General features: G+C 44.5%; 1 protein-coding gene across 2 annotated transcripts in view; it reads right to left on the minus strand.

Annotated features, from left to right (window-relative positions):
• Positions 1-20,390, minus strand: part of ZDHHC14 (zinc finger DHHC-type palmitoyltransferase 14) — a 276,722-nt gene that overhangs the window by 103,560 nt on the left and 152,772 nt on the right. For both annotated transcript variants that reach the window (XM_007186119.2, XM_007186118.2), the window contains exon 2: positions 4,907-5,067. In XM_007186119.2, coding sequence (XP_007186181.1) covers positions 4,907-5,067 — 161 coding nt within the window. The remainder of the gene's footprint in view (positions 1-4,906; positions 5,068-20,390) is intronic.

The following is a 20,390-nucleotide window of genomic DNA, read 5'->3' on the forward strand; positions in this document are numbered from 1 at the left end:
TCCTAAATAACTAGCCTTGCTTTTGGAGCCCGACCGGCGGAGTGCATATTTCAGCTCACTGTTGCCGTCCCTGTCTTGGCAACCTCAGGATGGGAAGAGATGCACACGGAACAGAAGGAAGGAGGGAGACCCGCCTCTTTCCCCTATTTTGATCCCTGGAAAGGTCTATCCCTAATTGAAATGAAATGCTTGGAGCCCGTGAATGTGGTATCGTCATTTTCTCTAAGCCCAAATCAGTTGCTTAGTATCTGATCGTCCCTGAGTGAACTTAAAGAACTGAGTTTCCAAAACTAAAAAGTTTCCAAGCAGGACTCCAATGACCCCAGCAGGACCTCCCTGGACCCCTGTTGGCATTCTTGGCTGTCTTTTTAGCTGCAACATGAGTTATTGGGAAGGCTCTTTCAGAAGAAAGAAGTGTAAGGCGTTTCCAGAGACTTGGAACAGACTCTGAGACACACAGCCTCCTCTATTCCACCCACTTCTCTCCAGAAATCTGAAGACGGGGTAGCTGGTCAGATGCTTGGCAAATCTTCAATCAGCTCCTCAGATGGCTGGTTTCAAGTGGCTATTCTGGGTTTCTATACGCAGAGAAATACAATGTATAATTGGAATCAATAGCTCTAATAATAAAAAGTTTCCAAATCTCATTTTTCATTTTTCCTTCTTTAGAGAGCACAAAATAAACGTGCTAAGATTTCATTGAAAGATCATCTTATTTTCCACAGCCAAGTGATATACGGGAGAACTCCTTATAAAGCATTAGACCAGCTCTGCTGTTTATTTCCATCACAAATCGGGTCGCTTTTTATGAGAATCTGTGTGTATCGAAGGTGAAGAGAGAACCAAATGGGAAAAGAGGAGAATGTTTCTTAAAAATCTACGATTTACTGAGCTAATCCTGACGAGAACCTCACAGGCTCTGGGTCCTTATTCCCATGTTGAAGTTAAGAACATGGTGGGATGAGGTTTAGAAAGTGGACAACTAGCCTGAAGTCCCACAACCAGAGGACAGGAGAGCCTGCTTCCTTCTCCTCCATCCTCCTCCTCTCTCCTTTCCTCCCTTCCTCCTTTTTATTTTTGACAGCTCTGTTGTGGTATAAATTACATTACGTAACAGTTATCCATTGTAAGTGCACAATACAATGGTTTTAGTAAATTTATTAGATTATGCAACCATCATCACAATCCATTTTACACCATTTTCACCCCTCCAACAAGTTCTCTCACATCCATGTGTGGTCAGCCCTCAGTCCTATCCCCAGCCTGGACAATCCCTGATCTACTCACTTTTCTGAAAGTTTGTCCTTTCTGGACATTTCATATAAACGGAACCACACAATATTTAGTCTTCTGATTTGGCTTCTTTCAACCTGTGTCAACACTTTGCTCCATTTTACTGCTTAATATAGTATTCCATTGTGTGGCTTGACCACGTATTGTACATCAGTTCACCCACCGATGGACATCTGGGCTGTTTCCAGTTTTTGGTTATTAGTTATAATGCACATACAAGCACATGTATTTTCATTGCTCTTGGATATATACGTAGGCATAGAATTGCTGGGTCATATGGTAACTTTAACTTCTTGAGGACTTTTGAGGAAGTGTTTTGCAAAGTGGCTGCACCATTTTACATTCCCACCTGTAATGCATGAGGGTTCCAAGTTCTCCACATCCTCATCAACACTGTCAGTCTTTCTGGTTGGAGCCATTTTAGTGGGTGTCAAGTGGTACTGCACTATGGTTTTGATTTGCATTTCCCTAATAACTAATGATGTTGAGCATCTTTTCATGTGCTTATTGGCCATTCATATATATTTTTTGAGAAAATGTTCAATTCTTTACCCATCTTTTAATTGGGTTGTTTGTCTTATTATGGACTTGTAAGAGATCTTAATATGTTCTAGATACAAGTATGAAATATTTTATCAGATATTCGATTTGTGAATATTTTCTCCCAGTCTGTGGTTTGTCTTTTCATTTTCTTAAATGGTATCTTTTGAAGTACAAAAGTTTTTAATTTGATGAAATTCAATTTGTCATCTTTTTCTTTTACAGATCATGTTTTTGGTATCATATCTAAGAACTCTGCCTAACACAAGATCATGAAAATTTTCTCTATGTTTCCTTCAGAAGTTTTATCATTTTAGCTCTTATATGTAGGTCTATGATCCATTTAAAATTTGTGTATGGTGTGAGGTAAGGGTTCAAATTCATCTTTCTAATATGGACAACCCGTTTCTTTACTTGCTATGTGTTTTTTCAGATTTTTTATTTCTTCCTGAGTGGTTTTTTTTTTTTTTTTTTTGGTAATTATGGCTTTCTAAGAATTTGTTCATTTATCTAAGTTGTCTAATTTGTAGCATAAAGTTAAGATCCTTTAAATTTCTGTAGGGTTGATGGTGATGCCCCTGCATTCATTCCTGATTTTGGTAATTCACATCTTCTCTCTTTTTCTCTGTCTTTTTTTGGAGTGGAGGGTCAGCGGAGTATAGTTACAGGTTTGTCAATTTTGTTGATCTTCTCTAAGGACTAACTTTTGGGCTCACTGATATTCTCTGTTGTTTTTCCGTATTCTATTTCATTGATTTCCACTGTCATCTTTAATATTTCCTTACTCTTACTTGCTTTGAGTTTAGTTTGCTCTTCTTTTTCCAGTTTCTTAAGGTGAAAGTTTCAGTTTCTGGTGTTTTCCATGCTCCACTCCAAATCAAGTCAGCCCCTCAGACAGGGATGCTGCTGGTTTTCAGGGCTTGTCCTGTCCAGGTAGAACTTCCTCCCCTCTGAACGCAGGTTGGCGATTCGAGCAGCCCCAGGACAGAATGCCACAGACTCCCACTGTTCTTACCCAAAGTTCGTCAGATTTTCATGAATAACCCCTCCTCAAATTCCAGAGTCATGAAATGATTGTTTCTGACTATTCTGTCTAGGCTTATCATTGCCTTTCAGGGAAGAATGTGCCAGGTTACTAATTTCTGCCATGCCAAAGCCCTGTCTCTACAGCCCCTTTTCTCTCCTTCACAGGAAACAAAATTTGGTTTGATCCTTTACCCCATCTAGTTCTCTCACAGAATCTGTGTCTCTGGGGGGCGGAGACATAGGGGCAGAGCTGGTTTTTAAAAATTGCTTATGTTGAAAAATACTGCTCTGAGGTTATCAACTTTAAGAAAAAAAACAAAAAACTAAACAAAACAACAAAAAAATTGCACTTCAGTGAATCATTCAACTTCCTCAATGTTAATAATGGAAACTCTGTGCCTCTTAGAATCTGCATTCGTAATAGAGAATCCCAATGGCACTCTTTATTATCCACTTTGTAAGGAAGGCAAAAGACCCCCCAGTTCCTGATCTGGCTGATTCTGCAGATGCTTCTAGCACTAACAGGGAGGTGGGAGGGAAAATAGGATCACAGCACGAAAATGCTTAACGGCCAGTGAGCGGAGCTGGGCTGTCTGCACACTGCTTGAGTAGGAGTTTCGAGCTTGTGCCACTTTGACATGGGCATAGACTACGCAGTTTCTATAGGCCCCGTTCTATTCCTTGAAGGAAACTGGGCCTTCAAGAACAAGAACATCCCTAAAGAACAACGGATGAGACCCAGGAGACCTGGGTTGAAGGCTCTGGCTCTGCCACTTTCTCCCATTTAACCACTTTGGGGCTTCGTTTTCTTATTCGTAAAATGGGTGTAATAATAAAGTCTTCCTCACAAACTTGCTGGGATGTGATCAAATTCAATGACCGTCATGGATGGCCTTTACAGATTATTAACAAGCTATAAATGTAGGATTTAGATTATGAAATAATACTCTGTGTTCAAATCTCAATATGTGGTGTCAAAGAAAGAGACTGTCTCCCCACTTCCCTACCTCAGGACACAAGGAGGCTGCAGCCCAGCAGACAACTCACATACACTCCCATTATCGACTCCTTTACTGCTCCCCTCCCAGGTGACAGGGATGAAGGATGGAAGCAGATGCTCAGAGAAGGACACGGCTGTGCTTCAGCACTTGGGGAGGAGGACCAGAGCAGATGGTGCCTATCAAGACCCACACTTGTACCTCTTTATACTGCGGAAAGTGGGGGTCTTTCATCTGAGTGGGCTGTGAAGGGAAGCCCATTGGGAGAGAACTATTTCTGTCAAATGATTTTTCATGCCTAAACTTTATGTTCACACTGAGTCATCACAGCCCCCCGCCACGCTTGTCAAATTATCACTGTACCACAGCAAAGCTACACATTCACAAAGGCAAACTTTTAAGAGGAAGCTCTCTTTTTAATTAAAAAAAGGACTTGAAGGGTTCTTTGTATGAGGGATTAGGATTGGTTTTAATATCTTTAAAATGGATTTCTGTAAATTTTTAATCCTAGGATTTCCAATATCTAAGGAAAAATAAAGCCATTCATCTCAATATGTATCAGAAATATACATCTTTGTTATGCCTTAATAAAGGAAATGCTGGACCCTAGGCTGGATAAATAGGACAGCAGTCTAAGATGTAACGTTTCCAGGTTTATACCATGGAAACCAGAGCTCAGCTATGATGATAATAAAAGGGAATTAAGAGCAGCCACCAGGAACTACAGCTTTCACAACAGAGGCTCCTTCTCAGAGCAGACTCGGACGCTCGGGTTTCAAAGAGCTCGGTGGCAGTGGCCTGCCTGACGGCATCGCCAGCTTGCCTCCAGTGCGCTGGTCCCTCAGCCTTACCTCCGACCACTTTCCATCCCACCTCCTACTCAGGTCATCCTCAGACCAAGTGAGTGAAAACTTCGGGACTCCTCCCCGGGGACTTGGCACTGTCCAGTGCCCAGCCCCTCCTGCACGGGCTCCTCGTCTGTCCTCCCGCACTGGGGCTGAGCACAGGTGGGCAGTGACCAGAGGCTAAGGGCGGACCTTCAGGGTTACCTATTTGCCTTTCCAGGTCGGCGGCTTCATCGGGTGTGGCTCGCGGAAGGACGCCAGGGTCGCTGAAGCTGGTGCGTAGTAGGGTCCCCATCACAAAGAAGAACAGAATGCCACCGACCACGGGGATGGCAGGGGTGATTTTCACTGCTAGATACGGACAGCTGCCAGCAGGTTGGGAAGGCAGGAGGGGAGGGGAGAAAGAAAGGAAATACAATGTCAGTAATCAACAGTAATCACTCTGTATTTTCCAAGAAACAAACGGCTTTTTTGGAGAAGCAAAATTGATTTCCGTTAAAAATTCATCTATGTTTTAAGCATTTACATTTGGGGAGATCTGCAATTCTCTCTTGTGGACAATTTAACCCCCCCTTCCCAGCTACAATAATCCTCTGCTCCCACCATGCTACTCAGGAAAGACATTGGCAGAAAAATTAAAATAATCCTGCTTGCACAATCAATGTAAGATGCACAGAGCTTGCACCCTTTGTACTGTAAACACAGCACATGATTTATGTGATTCTCCACCCATCCCTGGAATTGCATAACTTAGGACGACACCAGCTTGGAACTGTCTTCATCAGACCGGGCCTTTCCTCCCTGGGTCAGACAACTCAGGGCACAGAACGCAGAGAACCACAAGCCACCCTCAAAAGGCAAGAAATCATTTTTTCAATATTTTGGAGCTAATCTATCCAAAAGAGGTTAATGAGCTATGGAAATGTACTTGCAGGCCGTTTCCGAAGAGGATTAAAAGGATTTAGGCAGCTGGAATATAATAGTCTCATGCTCTTCCAGAAGGCATTTGAGCTACCAACGGATGAACATGGTGCATCTTGATTCTATGAAAACCCTTTACTGTCCTGCAGTGAATGAACTGACACGCAGCAGGGGCTGTGATGAGTCAGGGAGAGATGCCCTTGGGACAGACTGACATCTATGCCAGCTGGCTCCAGGGATCCAGGAACCAGGGCAGCTTTAAGCACCACCCTGGTCCACTGTCATTGCCCCTTGACTCTGCAGAGGCAGTGAGAGGCAGAGTGAAAATTAGCTCGGTGCCTGGAGCTGAGTGAAGGATGGCCCTGCAATGACTCTGGTCAGTGTATTGTCACCACATTCAGTAACCTCATGGGCATCGAGGAACACCACACAGAATCATGGAATTGTAACATCCAGAGTGGAAAGCACCTCCTAGATGGTCTGCCTCACCAGGGGATACTCTTCCAGATACTCAAGACCACACAAAGAGAGGGAGCTGGAGAAGAAAGGGTTGGAAAGCTTTGCTCAAGAGGTGAGCCAGGGCGCTCATTCCTGGGGTGCTGGGGACAGCACCCCACTCCTGTGCAGTACTTGCAGGGAGGTGGCAAGGTCTCTGATGGGATGGCAAGGGGATGCTGGCAAGCATCCAGGCCTTGGGGACCACAGGCCATGGTCCCCTTTGCTGAGACCAACATCAGACAAGTTAGAGTATCTAGTTTTCGAGCAGCTGGTGACTCAGACAGGTCTATGTGGAGTGGTTACTGGGAACTCAAGACCAAGGGCCTGTCCTGAATCCCCTGCTCTGCAGAAACCAGAGACTTTCCAGCCACTTTAAGAAGATGGAAGGGCAACCCCAAACATGACTAGGTAAGGTTTCCCACCAGACAAGTGGACTGCGGTCTCCAAGAGAATCGCCTGATTTAGAGACACAATATATGTGACATTTCTGACTTCTGTTTCATCTTTCCCACACCAGCTCCCCTGCAGAAACAGAACAGAATGAACGACAGAAAGTATCAGATCACACTTGGGCTGGATTGCCTGTTGTGACTTCTCTTCACAGGATTCATGGGAAACCATAAAAAACTATTAATTGTCTGTCCTGCATCAATGTCCCCGCCCAGGGGCTTCCCTGGTGGTGCAGTGGTTGAGAATCTGCCTGCTAATGCAGGGGGCACGGGTTCGAGCCCTGGTCTGGGAAGATCCCACGTGCCGCGGAGCAGCTGGGCCCGTGAGCCACAACTACTGAGCCTGTGCATCTGGAGCCGGTGCTCCGCAACAAGAGAGGCCACGATAGTGAGAGGCCCGCGCACCGCGATGAAGAGTGGTCCCCGCTTGCCGCAACAAGAGAAAGCCCTCGCACAGAAACGAAGACCCAACACAGCCAAAAATAAATATTAAAAAATAAATAAATAAATGTCCCCGCCCAAACTCCCAGGCACTTAGAGCCTTTTTGAACATCCTCAGAGATTCTCGTAGGAAAGTGAATTTGGCAAAGAGGACAAGAAGATATACAGAGATTGCTGTGGAAAAAAGGAATACAAGAGTGTCTAAGCTGAAGAAATACCCTTTGTGAAAGCATTCACTTTAATTATGGAAAGGACTTTTTTAATCCAATGGATTTTGTTGCATAAAAAAGAGTCACTGCTTTTCCTAGAGTGCTTTCAGACAAACACTAACATAATTAAAACTCTTTAGTGGGTTTCCAGTTTTTCTTAAAATTTTGATTTTATAATTTTAGGTACTGAAAAGCTTCAAATGAAACACTTTCCTGCAATAGAGATCCACTAGTTCTGAAAATGAGAAAGAAAACATTTAAAAGATGGTGCTGCTTGGGGTGAATCCTGTTTTTGTTTTTGTTTTGCCTTTGGGAGCCCTTCTTTTATTGGGAAATAAATACAGAGTCAAACAGGTGGGCCAGCCCTACAGCCTAACACAGAACTTGCATTTCAACTTGACACACGTAGAGAATAAAAGTCTTGTCAGGAATTGACCATCTTCCCTTTAAAGATTCAGTATAAAGTGACAATCAAAATCCCATTTAATACTGCCCTGAAATGTTCACATGGCTGCATCCCAGCTCCAGGGTACAGTGCAGTGCCAGGGGCTACAGAAATAGATACCTTTTCAAGGCGTGTCTATTACGTTAAATGGAGCATGTTCGGACTGTGACATGGAGCTTTTATGAAGAGCTGGAGATAAATATCAGTTGCAGCAAAGTCTATTGATTAAATCTCTGACTGTGATATCAATCAAGCTAATATCAAGGAACTCAAACTCTAAAGAACATTAAAAAGTATCTGTGTCATAAAATATGACATTATCTTTGTTGCTCTTATTGTCATATAAAAAGCAACCTGAAATTGTATTAGGCCTTGACAATGTGCTAGTGTACCACAATCAGAAATAAACACAGTCCATATGAAAGGCACAAAATTGACCCTGATACTAATAAATTTCAATTTATATAGATTAACCTTAAAATTTTTTTTTAGTCCAAAAGAATCTACTCTAGGTGGACCTCTTTTTTTTTTTTTTTTTAACAAAATGGTTAGGAAAATGATCAATAGTGTAGAGGAGAATTTTTTCTGAACTTAAATTCAGAATTCAACAGAAGAATGCCTGGTTGAACAAAGGCGGACAATACAACAGGCCAACTTTTTCCTCTTTCTCATTATTAATGAGTTTGAATAAGAAACGACTGCAACAGTTGTTAAGCAGCTGCACCCAGGTCACAGCTGGACAATATTACCTGGACAGACCAGCCAGTAGGGTGTGATCCACCTCGGGTGCTTAGGGGTGGAATTTATTTAGCTCCATTTGGCTTCTCCAAAGATGGATACTTCAGTGCTGTTGGAACCCTGCTGTGGAGTTGATTTAGTAGATCTTAGGTTACGGTGTATTTGTTTTTCCCTTTTGGTTCTGAAATGTAACTTGGTTGACCTCAGAGTTTGCCTGCTCACAGCAAGATGTCGTTAATGAGCAAGCCATGTCCTAAACGGTTTCTTGTTGTCCCAAGTGCACCGTATGTAGAGCTACCCACTGCTCCAGGCTGATGGCTCTGGACGACTCCCACCGCCTCCACCCGCCTCTCCCCACCTCCCGCCGAGGATGTCTGCTGCCCTTGCCAATATCTGATATTCAGAATTAGAGATCAACGTCTTTAACTTTTCTGTCCCCTGGCACATTCTCATGGAGGAGACAAGACCCTGTGATTTAAGTTGTTTGCACTTGAGTGTCAATTAATTTATTCAGTCCTAGTCCGGGAAAGGAGGAAGATAAAGAATCTAGTTGATGGGTAAATGCCTACCACCCTGTGAAAAACTCAGATGGATCCTGACTTTTCTGGTCATGAGATGAAGGTAACAGGAAGTCCTTCAGTCACTTTAAGTGGCAGACAGTCTCATCAACTATTTCAAAGTGTAACAATCCCAATTACCAGTGGAAATTTCTAACTTGGTTTTGTGTTACACCTCCTCCCCCTCCCCAGCTGGCCAAGTGCCGTTTCTGGCCCCTCCGTGGCTGGAGAAGAAAGGACATGGGGGTAGGAAGGGGGCCGGGATTTGGAAGCCCCGGCCAAAATTTGGAAGGCGCTGATTTGTAAGCTCTGTTACAAGGCAGCTTTGTGTTCTCTGGGTCTACCAGATGTTTAAACCTGTCCCTCTGGAGTCTGAGTCCTTCAGAAGCCTCCTGGAAGCCTAAGGGCGCTGCCCGGGGGTACCCATCTCCTCTCTCCCTCTTCTTGGGTAGAGAGGAGACAGCCTTCCTCCCGCCCTAAGGCCCATCCTTCCATCACACTGTGGCCCCATTCCCCGCCTCTCATGAACCTCAGGAGTACTGCCCTGAATTCCTCGGCTCTCTGCTTCTCGCCTGGGGGACAGCAGAACAGCCATCTCAGCCCTCTGCCTGCCCCACTTCAGGTTACCCCAAACACACCGACAGATCTCTGTTCCAAAGCCTGCGATGACCCCCCCTTCTCCTGCCAAATCAAGTTCAAGCTCCTTCTCTGGCGTCCATACCCCATGGTGCCTTGTCTCCAGTCTCCCCTTCTCATCTCCTGCTTCACCCCCATTTTCACACATACGGGGACAGCAACCCTGACCCCTGGCCTTCCCAGAAAGGCGCCTGCCACCCAGCCCTGGTGTCTGGAACACCCTCATCCCTAACTCAGCTTGTTAAAGCTGCCCCAACTTTCAAGTTCACATAAGGACTTGGTGAAAAGATTTTCTTGGCTCACCCCCGAGCTAAAGTGCTGGCTTCTTTTCCTAAACCTCCGTAATATTTTTGTTTGCTTCTCTCGATGGTACTTGTGGCTGTTTGTGGACATGCCTCATGAACCTCACTGGACTGCAAGTCCTGGAGGGTGAAACTGGGCCCTGGTCAGCATGTGTCCTGCACAGAGCCAGGCACAGTGCCTCACACAGGGTAGGTATTTGACGACTACTTGTTGAGTAATTGAATGAATGAGACCTAGTCACTGAATTTACAGTAACACAGAAAAGAGCAGGAAAGTCAAATCAGCCATATTCTCAACATCGACAATGTACCCTGTGTCTAGAACTTGCTTCTCTAACTTCTAAGCCTGCTAGGTCTTCAAACAGGTGCGAAGGATCTGCCCTGTTCAGGATGCTTCCGCCACTGAGAAAAGGTGGGATTGCACACACTGAGTTGAATGTGTGCAACACACTCTAAAGTTGTAGCAGATGAAGCAACGTGTGTTGGTACAACTTTGCGCAATACTAGGTGCTCTGTGACAGTCACCCGTCCTACCAGCCTCTGTATTTCAAAGGACAACGTTGAGTTGCTCATTGAAGTCTTGGACATCGCTCTCTATAAAAGCAGCAGAATTCAGGCCCCCAAGCAAACAATAAGATCAGTGCTGCACAGACACCTTCAAACTGCTGCTCAGAAAAAGCCAAGAGCATCTGCAGTCCTGCTGGTAAAGACAAGGCAATAAGCAGTCGCGGCCCACGATGGCGATCACGAGACCTCCGTAAGGAGGCAAGACTGATGGGAAAATCTCAGCCAACCCCCAGCAACTGGCACGACGTAATAGCTGAAGCGCTGCAAGGGGCAAAGAAAATGCTTAGCCCGAGCTCAGACAACTTGAAAACAGCTCCTTCACATTTCTGAGCAACTGCGGATAGGCTCTCCAATCCTGAGTGCCATCTGTGATGAGGAAGACTCCTTCCCCCGAGGGCCTGGATTTGATACAAGATGATGATGCAGCTGCCAAAGACATAAACACCAAATGAAGTCCTCTTTCAGTCTGAAGAACTGTGACCTATACACAAGCCAGGGCCGTGTGGATAATAGGCTACCAGCACCTTAGTCTTCATAAAGCTCAATGGGAAAGTGACAGGAGGAAAAAAAAAGAATCTGAAAGCACGCATTTTCATAACATAAAAGAAATGAGCTAATTTGGCACCAGATGCAACAAATGCTATCGTGATGAAAAGCCTGTACAGTAATCCCCTTCCTATCATATACATCAGTGAGGTGTTTGCCTTTAGATATGCTGATTAAATACCTACTACAGACTGTCAACTCACTGTACATTAGAGGTAAAGAAAGGTCCTTCCGGGTAATAATTAGAAAATGTAGCATTGCCAAAAGATTAGAGGGAATTTTTTCAGTTCTAATAGCAATCTTCTCAAAACTTTAGGAAAAATAATTATTTGTATTTTGATGTTTATACATGAAGGATGGAACCATTTTCTGGGTGCTATATTATCTGAGACTATGCAATTAGTGTATTATGTCATTAATTATGACAAAATTATTTTACCATCAAACAGATACTGACATTCCAGAATCAGCACTCTCGTTAATTCTGTATTTCTATTTAGAAACTGGCTCGCAGGTTAGAATTAACTCTCAGTAGAACTGATTCCCTGGATGAAAGTCCTGGGGCTAAATTAGTATCTTAAACATTTCAGATAGGAAATCTGGATTTCATTATTGGGTAGCTAAGTCTCTCTTTTTCTCTACAGGACATTCTTTGGGAGAAGATTAACTTGACTTGAAAACCAAACCAAAACAAAACATTAAGAAGATGTAGCAGAGACATTAAGACCAAGTGGCCTTTAGAACAAAAAGTAGAGAATCTTTTGCCATTGATAACAGATGTATAATATACCTGCCCACAGGCCGTGACTGACCCTTTGAAATGTAGGAAGGTGAGGAGAAAGACATAGCAAACATGTAAGGGTAATAATATTACATAACAACAACAACAAAAGTAGAGAATCTTTTCCCATAGCAAAACAATTTGAGTCATCTTTTGATATTTTGCCTGCAAATGGATATGCATAGAAAAAAATATCCCATTAATTGTAGCTCACGACCTCTGACTATAACATGACCTATGTTTGACATTTTTGTTCTGTCCTGTACATATGAAAGCATAAACATGAGAATAACTATTCTTTATACATAGAAATGAGGTACGCAATTAAAGTTGATACTGAGGGGGCGTGGCCTTGCTTTATCGATGCCACACTCCAACGAAGGAGGTTCCTATATTTCAGAAATCACAAAGTTCAGCTATTATTTTAAACGTCAGAGTCTTGATTGCAATGCATTTCAATAATAAATAGTTAAGGCAAATGATCATAAAATGAAATAATCTGAGCCAATGACTCACACGTCTGAAATAATAACAGAGTAGTACTGTGAGAGTAGTAATAAAAATGATCTTTTTCCTTTTCATCTGAGTCACTGTAAAATAAATGTATTTTTCATTTATAGGCAGGAACATAAACACCATTACTTTTATGATTTGTTCCTTAATCACATATTTAGAAATAAATGTACCACTACAGGCCAAAGATAAGCACATTACTTGGAGACAAATAGAGAAAAAAGTGGACTCGGAAATAACATCCACTCACAACCGTAGAATGGGAAAACCAGACGATTTCATAGAGTGCCACCCCCGCCAGACACCCCACAGCAGCGCCCAGTGCTTGAAAAGCCCCTTTTTAGCAATCGCACGGAGTGATGAATCTACCAATGTAGAAGGAGGGAGTTTAAATAAATGGACACGGGGACCAAAGGGGAAGAATATAACAAAAGGACACTGGAAGGGAAAGCTCAAACCCAGAGAGAAAGGACGGGGAGAGGAGAACTCCACGTAGAAATGTATGGACCGTGAAGATGACTCAGGGTGTCATCAGAGGCTCCGCAGCTCATCTTTTCACCAGGCTACGGCTACTTCCTCATCGAGAGCAGTAGCTTTCGGGCTTATGAAGGGAAGGAAGCTGGTGAAGCTCTCCCTACCCAGGAAAGGACGGTAGCTAAGGACTCCGCTTTCTCCCCGCAGGCCTCCTGGCTAGATGTGGTTACAGCAGGGATGTCTGCACACAGCACAGTCTCGCCTGAAGCCTGTGGAGCTCCTATGTGACAAAATCGGTGTCATTATTCTTAATTCAGGGCCTCCCAGGCCACCCAGACAGGTCCAGCTATAGACACAGAACCTGGGAGGCTATAGTTTAAAAACACAGGCTTCAAATCACAGTGTGTAAACAGCCTCATCTCCCCATCTACTATTGAGAATGTGCAAGGGTTTGTTAGGGAAAACTGTGGTGTTTCAAACTTTTTTGGCCAAGTGATTTTGAGTTTGACTTAAAATTCCAGGAGGTCCCACTGTAAAGCAATTATACTCCAGTAAAGATGTTAAAATAAAATAAAATAAAATTCCAGGAGGCCAAAGGCTTCTGGCTAGTGTGTGGATCACGGGGAGGAAAGCCAGCATTTCTCTGCCCCCAAACTGGCTCTTTAATGACCTAACGGGATTACGTAGGCATGGCAACCATACATCCACTATCCATGTACATCCATGGATGTACACGCCATACATCCATGGCAACCATACAAACAATAACTCACATGATTGTTTGTGTCATTTTCAGGAGTACGGCTGCCGAACTAATTGGCCATAGTAACTCCATCACCTTGCTTTCAGTGCATCCTGGACCCATAAGAAATTAGCGGGGCAGGAGAGGTCCCTGCGGAAAGTTCCCTGCCTCGGGGCACGCTAGGAGTGTGTTCTGGGCGAGGCCTCTGTACAGAAGGGCCAGAGGAGAAAGCCGGGATTTGCTCCAGCCGTAAACAGAATTCCAAGGTATGGTTGCTTCTGACCCTGTTTTACACCTGAAAGGGTGGCCACTCTCCTTCCATTTTTGACAACTCTGTACAGGAAAGTCTCAGTGGGTCTTCAGCTCTATTCGTAATTCCTGATTTCATCAAATCTAAGGTAGCCCAACTTTAAGATGTACCATTAAGGAAGAGTGTACCCAATAAGACAATATTCTCTAATCACTGGGAATCTTTATTTTCTACTTATCTAAAGAGCTATTTTAGATTGATTTAGACACCAACTTTAAAATCATACACCGATGGTGCACATATATTTTTAAAAATGTGAATGAAATAAATTGGTCAAAGGATCCCTAAAACGTCTTCATCGTTTTCTGAATGGCTCTTTGACTCAGCAGGCGTCATGGTCTGAGGTTTCCGGCATAGAACCGCCCTGCTGCATCCAGAGCCACAGCTTCCTGACTCCCCTCCTCGCCTCCGGTCCTGCCCCACACATCCATCCCATCTCTCATCTTCTACTCCACCCTCTCACCCATTCGTCGCCCCTCACATCTCTCTGTGGCTCTTGGAACGTTCCAGGTGGCCTCTGCTCAGGGCTTCCGTCTGTGCTGTGCCCTCTGCCTAGAATGCGGTTCCTGCAAAGCCACAAAGCTCCCCCACCTCCTGCAAGTCTTCGCTCAAATATCACTTTCCCCGTAGAGCCTTCTCTGACCTCGCTTTGTAAAATCACAGCCCTCCTCACCAGCACTCCCTGCCCTCTGGGTCCCCTTCAGGGCTTTCCTTTTCCTCCTATCACTTACTCCACCTGGCAGAATGTATACACACTCACCTTCATACTGTCTGACTCTCTCACTAGAAAAAAAAAAACCTCCAAGCAATGAGGAATTTTGTCCACTTAGTTCGAAGATGTAACCCATGGTGCCTGGAATTGGGTCCAGCACATAGTGGCCTTCAATAAATATCTGCTGAATGAACTGAAAACACAGGATACAAAGTAGACTCGGGATGATCCCATTTTTGTTTCAAACACACATTTATATTCATAACTGGAAGAATATGCCCTAAGGTATTACCTCATTTTCCATGGTGAAAGGTGTGAGGGTGATTTTGTGCATAATGTGCTTTTTGATAGTTTCCAAACTTCTTAATCAAACGTGGCTTATTTTTGCAGTGGAAAAATATATGATTAAAAATAAGTGCATAAATATTCATCAAACTGAGACAAGTGGGTATTGCCAAAATATTAAAATCTCTCTGTGCTTTTCAAAAATCAACTATCAATAAAAAAGATGCTTGACAATAATTCATGCTACAGGTTAGATCAAAACCTCAGAAGGCTAAAGCCCTTGATTTCTGCAGGTTGCCCCGCATCAGATGGGTGTGTTTTGAGGTGTGGGGTATCATACATTCAAGAATACAAAACTCAAGTTACCTCTCATCTCAACTTGAGTCTATACACCATTTCTTACAGGAATGTGACTGGAGGAAGTTATTCTGCCATCATTGTGGATTTCTACCTTAAACTGGACATTTATAGATTAAAGGCAGAGACAGCTATACCCTGTTGTCACTATGTCACAGTGAAAAACAAAAAACAACCCCAAAGAGCCAGACACAGGCTCCCAGCAACCCCTCTGGAGATCCAGAGCCTCAGACTCACTGAAGTTTCCCTTTTCCTTTCCTTGGGTCGGGGGTGAGTCCAAGGGTAGCAGGAAGGGGAAGGGGATCTTTAGGAATGAGAAGGGATGGAAAGCTACACAATTTCAACCCCTAAACACTGGCAATGTTCTTGGAGTTGAACCCGAAGGCTAGATATCTCAGTTACAAGCATAGCTGGGGAATGGATTATTCAACCCAGAGACGTTTTCAACTAAATACAAATTAGTTTGATCATTATGTGTTTGAAAAAACCTTTATGGGATGAAGATGCCCTGTCCTGTTTTAGACTGCTCCGTGAACATCAGTGAGCCTTCTCCTGTCCTGAGACCCTCGGGGCATCAGGCTCTCTGCTGGGATGCGGCCCAGGGACGCCTCGGGTGTGGTGCTGCTGGTACCACTCAGCGTATAATTGTTGTTTGTGCAGCCTGTTTCCTCCTCCCTCCTGCTAGCTGTTATTCCCCGTGCTCCAGCTCTCAGCAGCTCCCCCCCAGGGCTTCGGTCGCCCGCCCAACTTTGGTAAAGCAGTGAACAAGGCTTTACACATTACTGAGGCCTCTGCCATGGAGTGTGCCCCAGCCCCAACCATCACACTGGGCCAAGTCCTCTCCTGCCAGTGTCCAGAAGTTACTGTGAAAAGTGGTCTTGGGTATTATGAAGAAGCACGAACTCAGAACATTTTGGCCTTTGTGTGAGTTTTGGAAAGTTTCTACAAAGATAGAGAGCAAGTACAGTGGATACTGTGGATATCCCATGTCGCTGAGCATCATTCCTTCCTTCACTCCATCACTCCACACACTTTTCTTGAGGACCAACTACACGCCAACACACTGGACCAAATGCTCGGGATGGACACAAGATCAAGACAGGATTGTTGCTCTCAAGCTACTCACAGTCTAGAAGGAGAGACAGACCCCAAATCAGTAAACTCCAAACAAAATAGCCAGTTAGGTGACAGACATAAAGAGAGTGTACTGAGCGAGGGAAGGGGATCAGCTCAGCGGGCCTGGATGGAATCAGAGAAGGTTTTCTGGATGGGGTGTTGATGGCCAAGCAGGAGTTAGACCAACAAAGAGGACGGGCATCAGCAAGGACAAGAAGCCCCCAAACCCTTCACTGTATTTACTGTTTCCAGACCTTCCATGCTTGACCAACAAGGGGGAAGGTGGAGCCTTATCAGCCCTACCTGGACTGGACCCCACCGCAGGGGCAACTCAGCAGGAGGTTGTTTAGTCACTGCTGTATCCCCAGCCCCCAGACACTTCCTGCTGCAGAGGAGGCCCTCTGCAAACATTTGCTGAGTTGAATTTGATATAATCATCAGAGCAGACCTGAGAGACCTGGGTCCATGCTGTGCGTGGTGAACTGCAAGGTGATTTGGAGCAAAGGTGGTTGTGCAGTTGAAAAAATGAAAGAAAGCATATATGGAGATGAGCAGGCATTCATTTCCATGCATTCGCCACTCCTGCCGACGGTTCCCTCCTGCTCTGCTAAAGCTCTCCTCACCCAAGCGTCACGGTTAACTTCCCCCCATCCCTGGAAGAGAAAGAGGGCACCTTCTTCCTTTTGCAAAGGAAGAAGAATTACTAAGTAAATTTTCCTTTATAATATTTCCCTAAGACTGCAGAGGAATTGAAGAGTGGTTTTTAACGTACCCATCATCACAAACCTCTTAGAAGCAGATAATAGAGGATAAATACAGGTTAGAAAGAGCCGATCATTTAGACAGAGATGCATGTGAGTTTGGACAGTTAAGCTATTTCACTCATAAGTTCATAAAACAATCCCTTTTTCAATAGTAGACAAACAATAATTTGAAAAATAGTACATGATACTTATATAAAATGGAAATACGGTACTTTTGACTAGAGAAGAAAAATGCTACATATGCAATTAAGAAAAAAAAGTTTTTCCCTAAAGGAGAGAAATGAACACAAAGTAAGGTGAACAGATTAACAAGCCCATGAACATTCTGACACCAAGTTGGAGGCCAGTGGGTGGAGACAACTTCAGGAGCACATATTTGGTAGGAAAGTGAACAACATGAAATTCACTAGGAGTTGTGGGCTACTGGGTTGCTGCTGGGGGCTGCAGATTTATTCTTACCCTTGTCTAAAGGGGGAGATGACTCACTAACAGATGATTCCTGATTCCCCACCAAAACGCTGCCCATGGAATGGAATATTCTCCTTTGTAAAGAAAGTGCCTTTGCACTAAAAAATGCATTTCTCTTGCCCGATGGTGGGGAGGACTCCTACCATGTAATTATCCAGCCCATTAGAAGGCAAGGCCAGAACAGACACAGACACAGAGGGAAGGTCCGCCCTTGCTAGACACACAGATGTGGTCAGACGGTTTCTAAAGTAACAGGCAGCTGGGCAGGGAGACTGCAGGGAAAGGATGCAAATTTCCCGGTTTTGATCGAGTACCTGTAATTTCAAATAGTTTCACATAACATATTTCATGTATTCTCTGCAAAAAGTCTATGACCTTGGTATTTTTGAGACCATTTTACAGATGAGGAAACTAAGCCCTTAAGAGGCTCACTAAGTTGACTGAGGCCATCCAGCTAGTAAATTTCAGGACCGTGTGGCTGTCTTCTAATCCCACGTGCCAGGGCACATAATCTCAATTATACCCCAGCGAGGTCTGCATTTCTGATTTGCACCCTTTACGCTTTCTTGGTAGAATACAGGTTTAAAAAGATTCTACCCTTTTATGATGATCTCAGTTACCCTCATTTTATACAATTAAGATGCCTAGAAAAACCTGAAACTTGATTTAGCTTGAAGGTGCCTCACCCAGTTTGGGGTGAATGAAGGCTCTGGAGTCATGGGTGACGGCACCTCTCAATGATGGATTGCCAGCAGATGGACAAGAAAGGAAACGATTCGTTGTCCTGCCAGAAAGACAGCTAAGCACAGGATCCTGACTGCTGTGGGGCGGAAGCCCGTCCAAGGAATGGGGTGGGGCAGCTGTGAGGGGTGGAGAGCCATGGCCACTAATGTGCGGGACACAAGGGAAGGGGCACAGGACATCTTTTGGTTTCTGCACCTCCAGGGACACACAGGATCTTACACCGTTCAAGATGCTCCCTGAGCTTCAGTGAAACTAATGAGGGAGTAACACCTTAGCGCTCCAAGGTGAAGAACGTTTCTTTTGGGCTCTGCTTCCCAATTCCAGTTGCTAAATAACCAGCTCCATAGTTTCTACGTAGAACAGAGCTTGTATTCCCAGAGTCCCCGTTAACCAAGCTCTGACGCTGAATGCTGAAGACTGCTCCTGTTATTTCAACATACCCTTATGCCACACAAAGGGAGTACTGGTTAGTTTTGCTTCAATATTGCGGGGTGGGGGGTGGGGGGCGGGGGCATGGATTCAGATGGATATAACGCCAAAGCTAAGTTTTCATTTATGGAAAAAGAGAAGCTTCCTAAAACCGCCAAGTTATGCTCAAGAAGTAACTTGCTTCCTGTGAGAAGAGGGTGGGGTGCAGAAAGTCCAAAGCCCCCCACTTCCAAGAAGCCAGTGTGGAACTGAACATACTGTGATATGCATTCCTATCAAGCAGGTGAGATGAAGAACCTCAGAAAAATATAGGCGGCAGGTGCCAGGTAACACCTGGAAGTCTGAGTATTTTTACTGGATACTACTAAGTACAATGATACACTTTTTATGAAACTCTTTGAACTCATTGGAAAAAAACAAAAAACAAAACCAGAAAAATACCATGTTGCTGTTGGCCAGTTGGTGCCTTAGCCACCCCGCTCACCGAATTGCGCTTTTCCAACAATATTCTTCTGTGGTTAAACTTTCATGTTGTCTCTTGTTTTCTTTTAAGCCGCACACTTCTCAGATAAAAATCTGTTCAGTTCAGTTTAAAATAGAACAGGTTCCTGAGGACTTTCCAGTGGCAAACATGACTATTAGTTAATTTTTAAAAAGAGGAGGCAGAATAACGTTCATGAGTTCTGCAGAAAATCGTGGAAACAACCTTAAGGGATCTAGTAGAGCCACATCTGGGAAAACCATATTTTATGGGAGATTCCCCAGCAGGGATTCAGGCAAAGGAAATCATGCCTGGCTCTTCCGATGGAATTTTTGGAAGATGTTACTATCATGAAAGGTACAATAAATTAAGTGACGGTGGCTGCATTCCTTGAATTTTGCCCAGCAGATGGCAAAGCTGGAGAATCAACCGGGAAGCCGGACAGTGATACGGTGGAGAGAGTGGAAAAGACCAGAAGGCATCATCTCCCACGGGACTAACCCCTCGTTCATCCGGGGCTTGTGCCACACATCGTCCAGCTGGTTTAAACAGTAAGTAGAATTAGCAGAGCCCCAAAGAGCTGTCAAGTTCTGAGGATGGTCTTCTAGATTTCCAGAGACACCCGCCTGAGAGGGCTGTCACTTGGCTGCCAGAAAGCCATCACTTCATGCCTTAAGCCCCTGTGAGACTTAATGATGTCAGATAGCAGAGCCCATCAAGCAAAGCCCCGGAAAACAGGGATCTAAACGCTCCAGGTGTGCCTACGTGCTCAGGGGCAAAATCTCCCGGCTTGTAATGCTTATTCTGGCCAGTTTCTTGAAGACTTTTTCAACCAGAAGTTTCCGTCAGTTTGGCTTTTGCCTCCTCTCCTTCCCTGAGTGGAATGTGTGTAGCTGCACACATGGAAGGATTTTAACGTTGTCTAAATACAACAGCAGGCTTTGCAAAGACACTTTTTTTTTGAAGAGAAGCGTTCTTGAACAGGATGTCTGGGTTGCAACTAGGAAAACAGGGAAACTGAGCAAAGGAATATCAATGGTGGCTGTTCCACGAATGAGCTGAGAGCTCAGCCCCTCCTTCAGAGGAAGCAGGAGGAGCCGCTGGTCTGGGAAGAGGTGGGGCCGCCCAGGCAGCAGCCCTGACGACGGCGACCGGCTCCCAGCCGAGGCTTCAGCTCCCAGCAACGGCAGAAGAGGCCGAGCC

Source organism: Balaenoptera acutorostrata, chromosome 14 (assembly GCF_949987535.1).
Source record: "Balaenoptera acutorostrata chromosome 14, mBalAcu1.1, whole genome shotgun sequence".
Lineage (NCBI taxonomy): Eukaryota > Metazoa > Chordata > Mammalia > Artiodactyla > Balaenopteridae > Balaenoptera > Balaenoptera acutorostrata.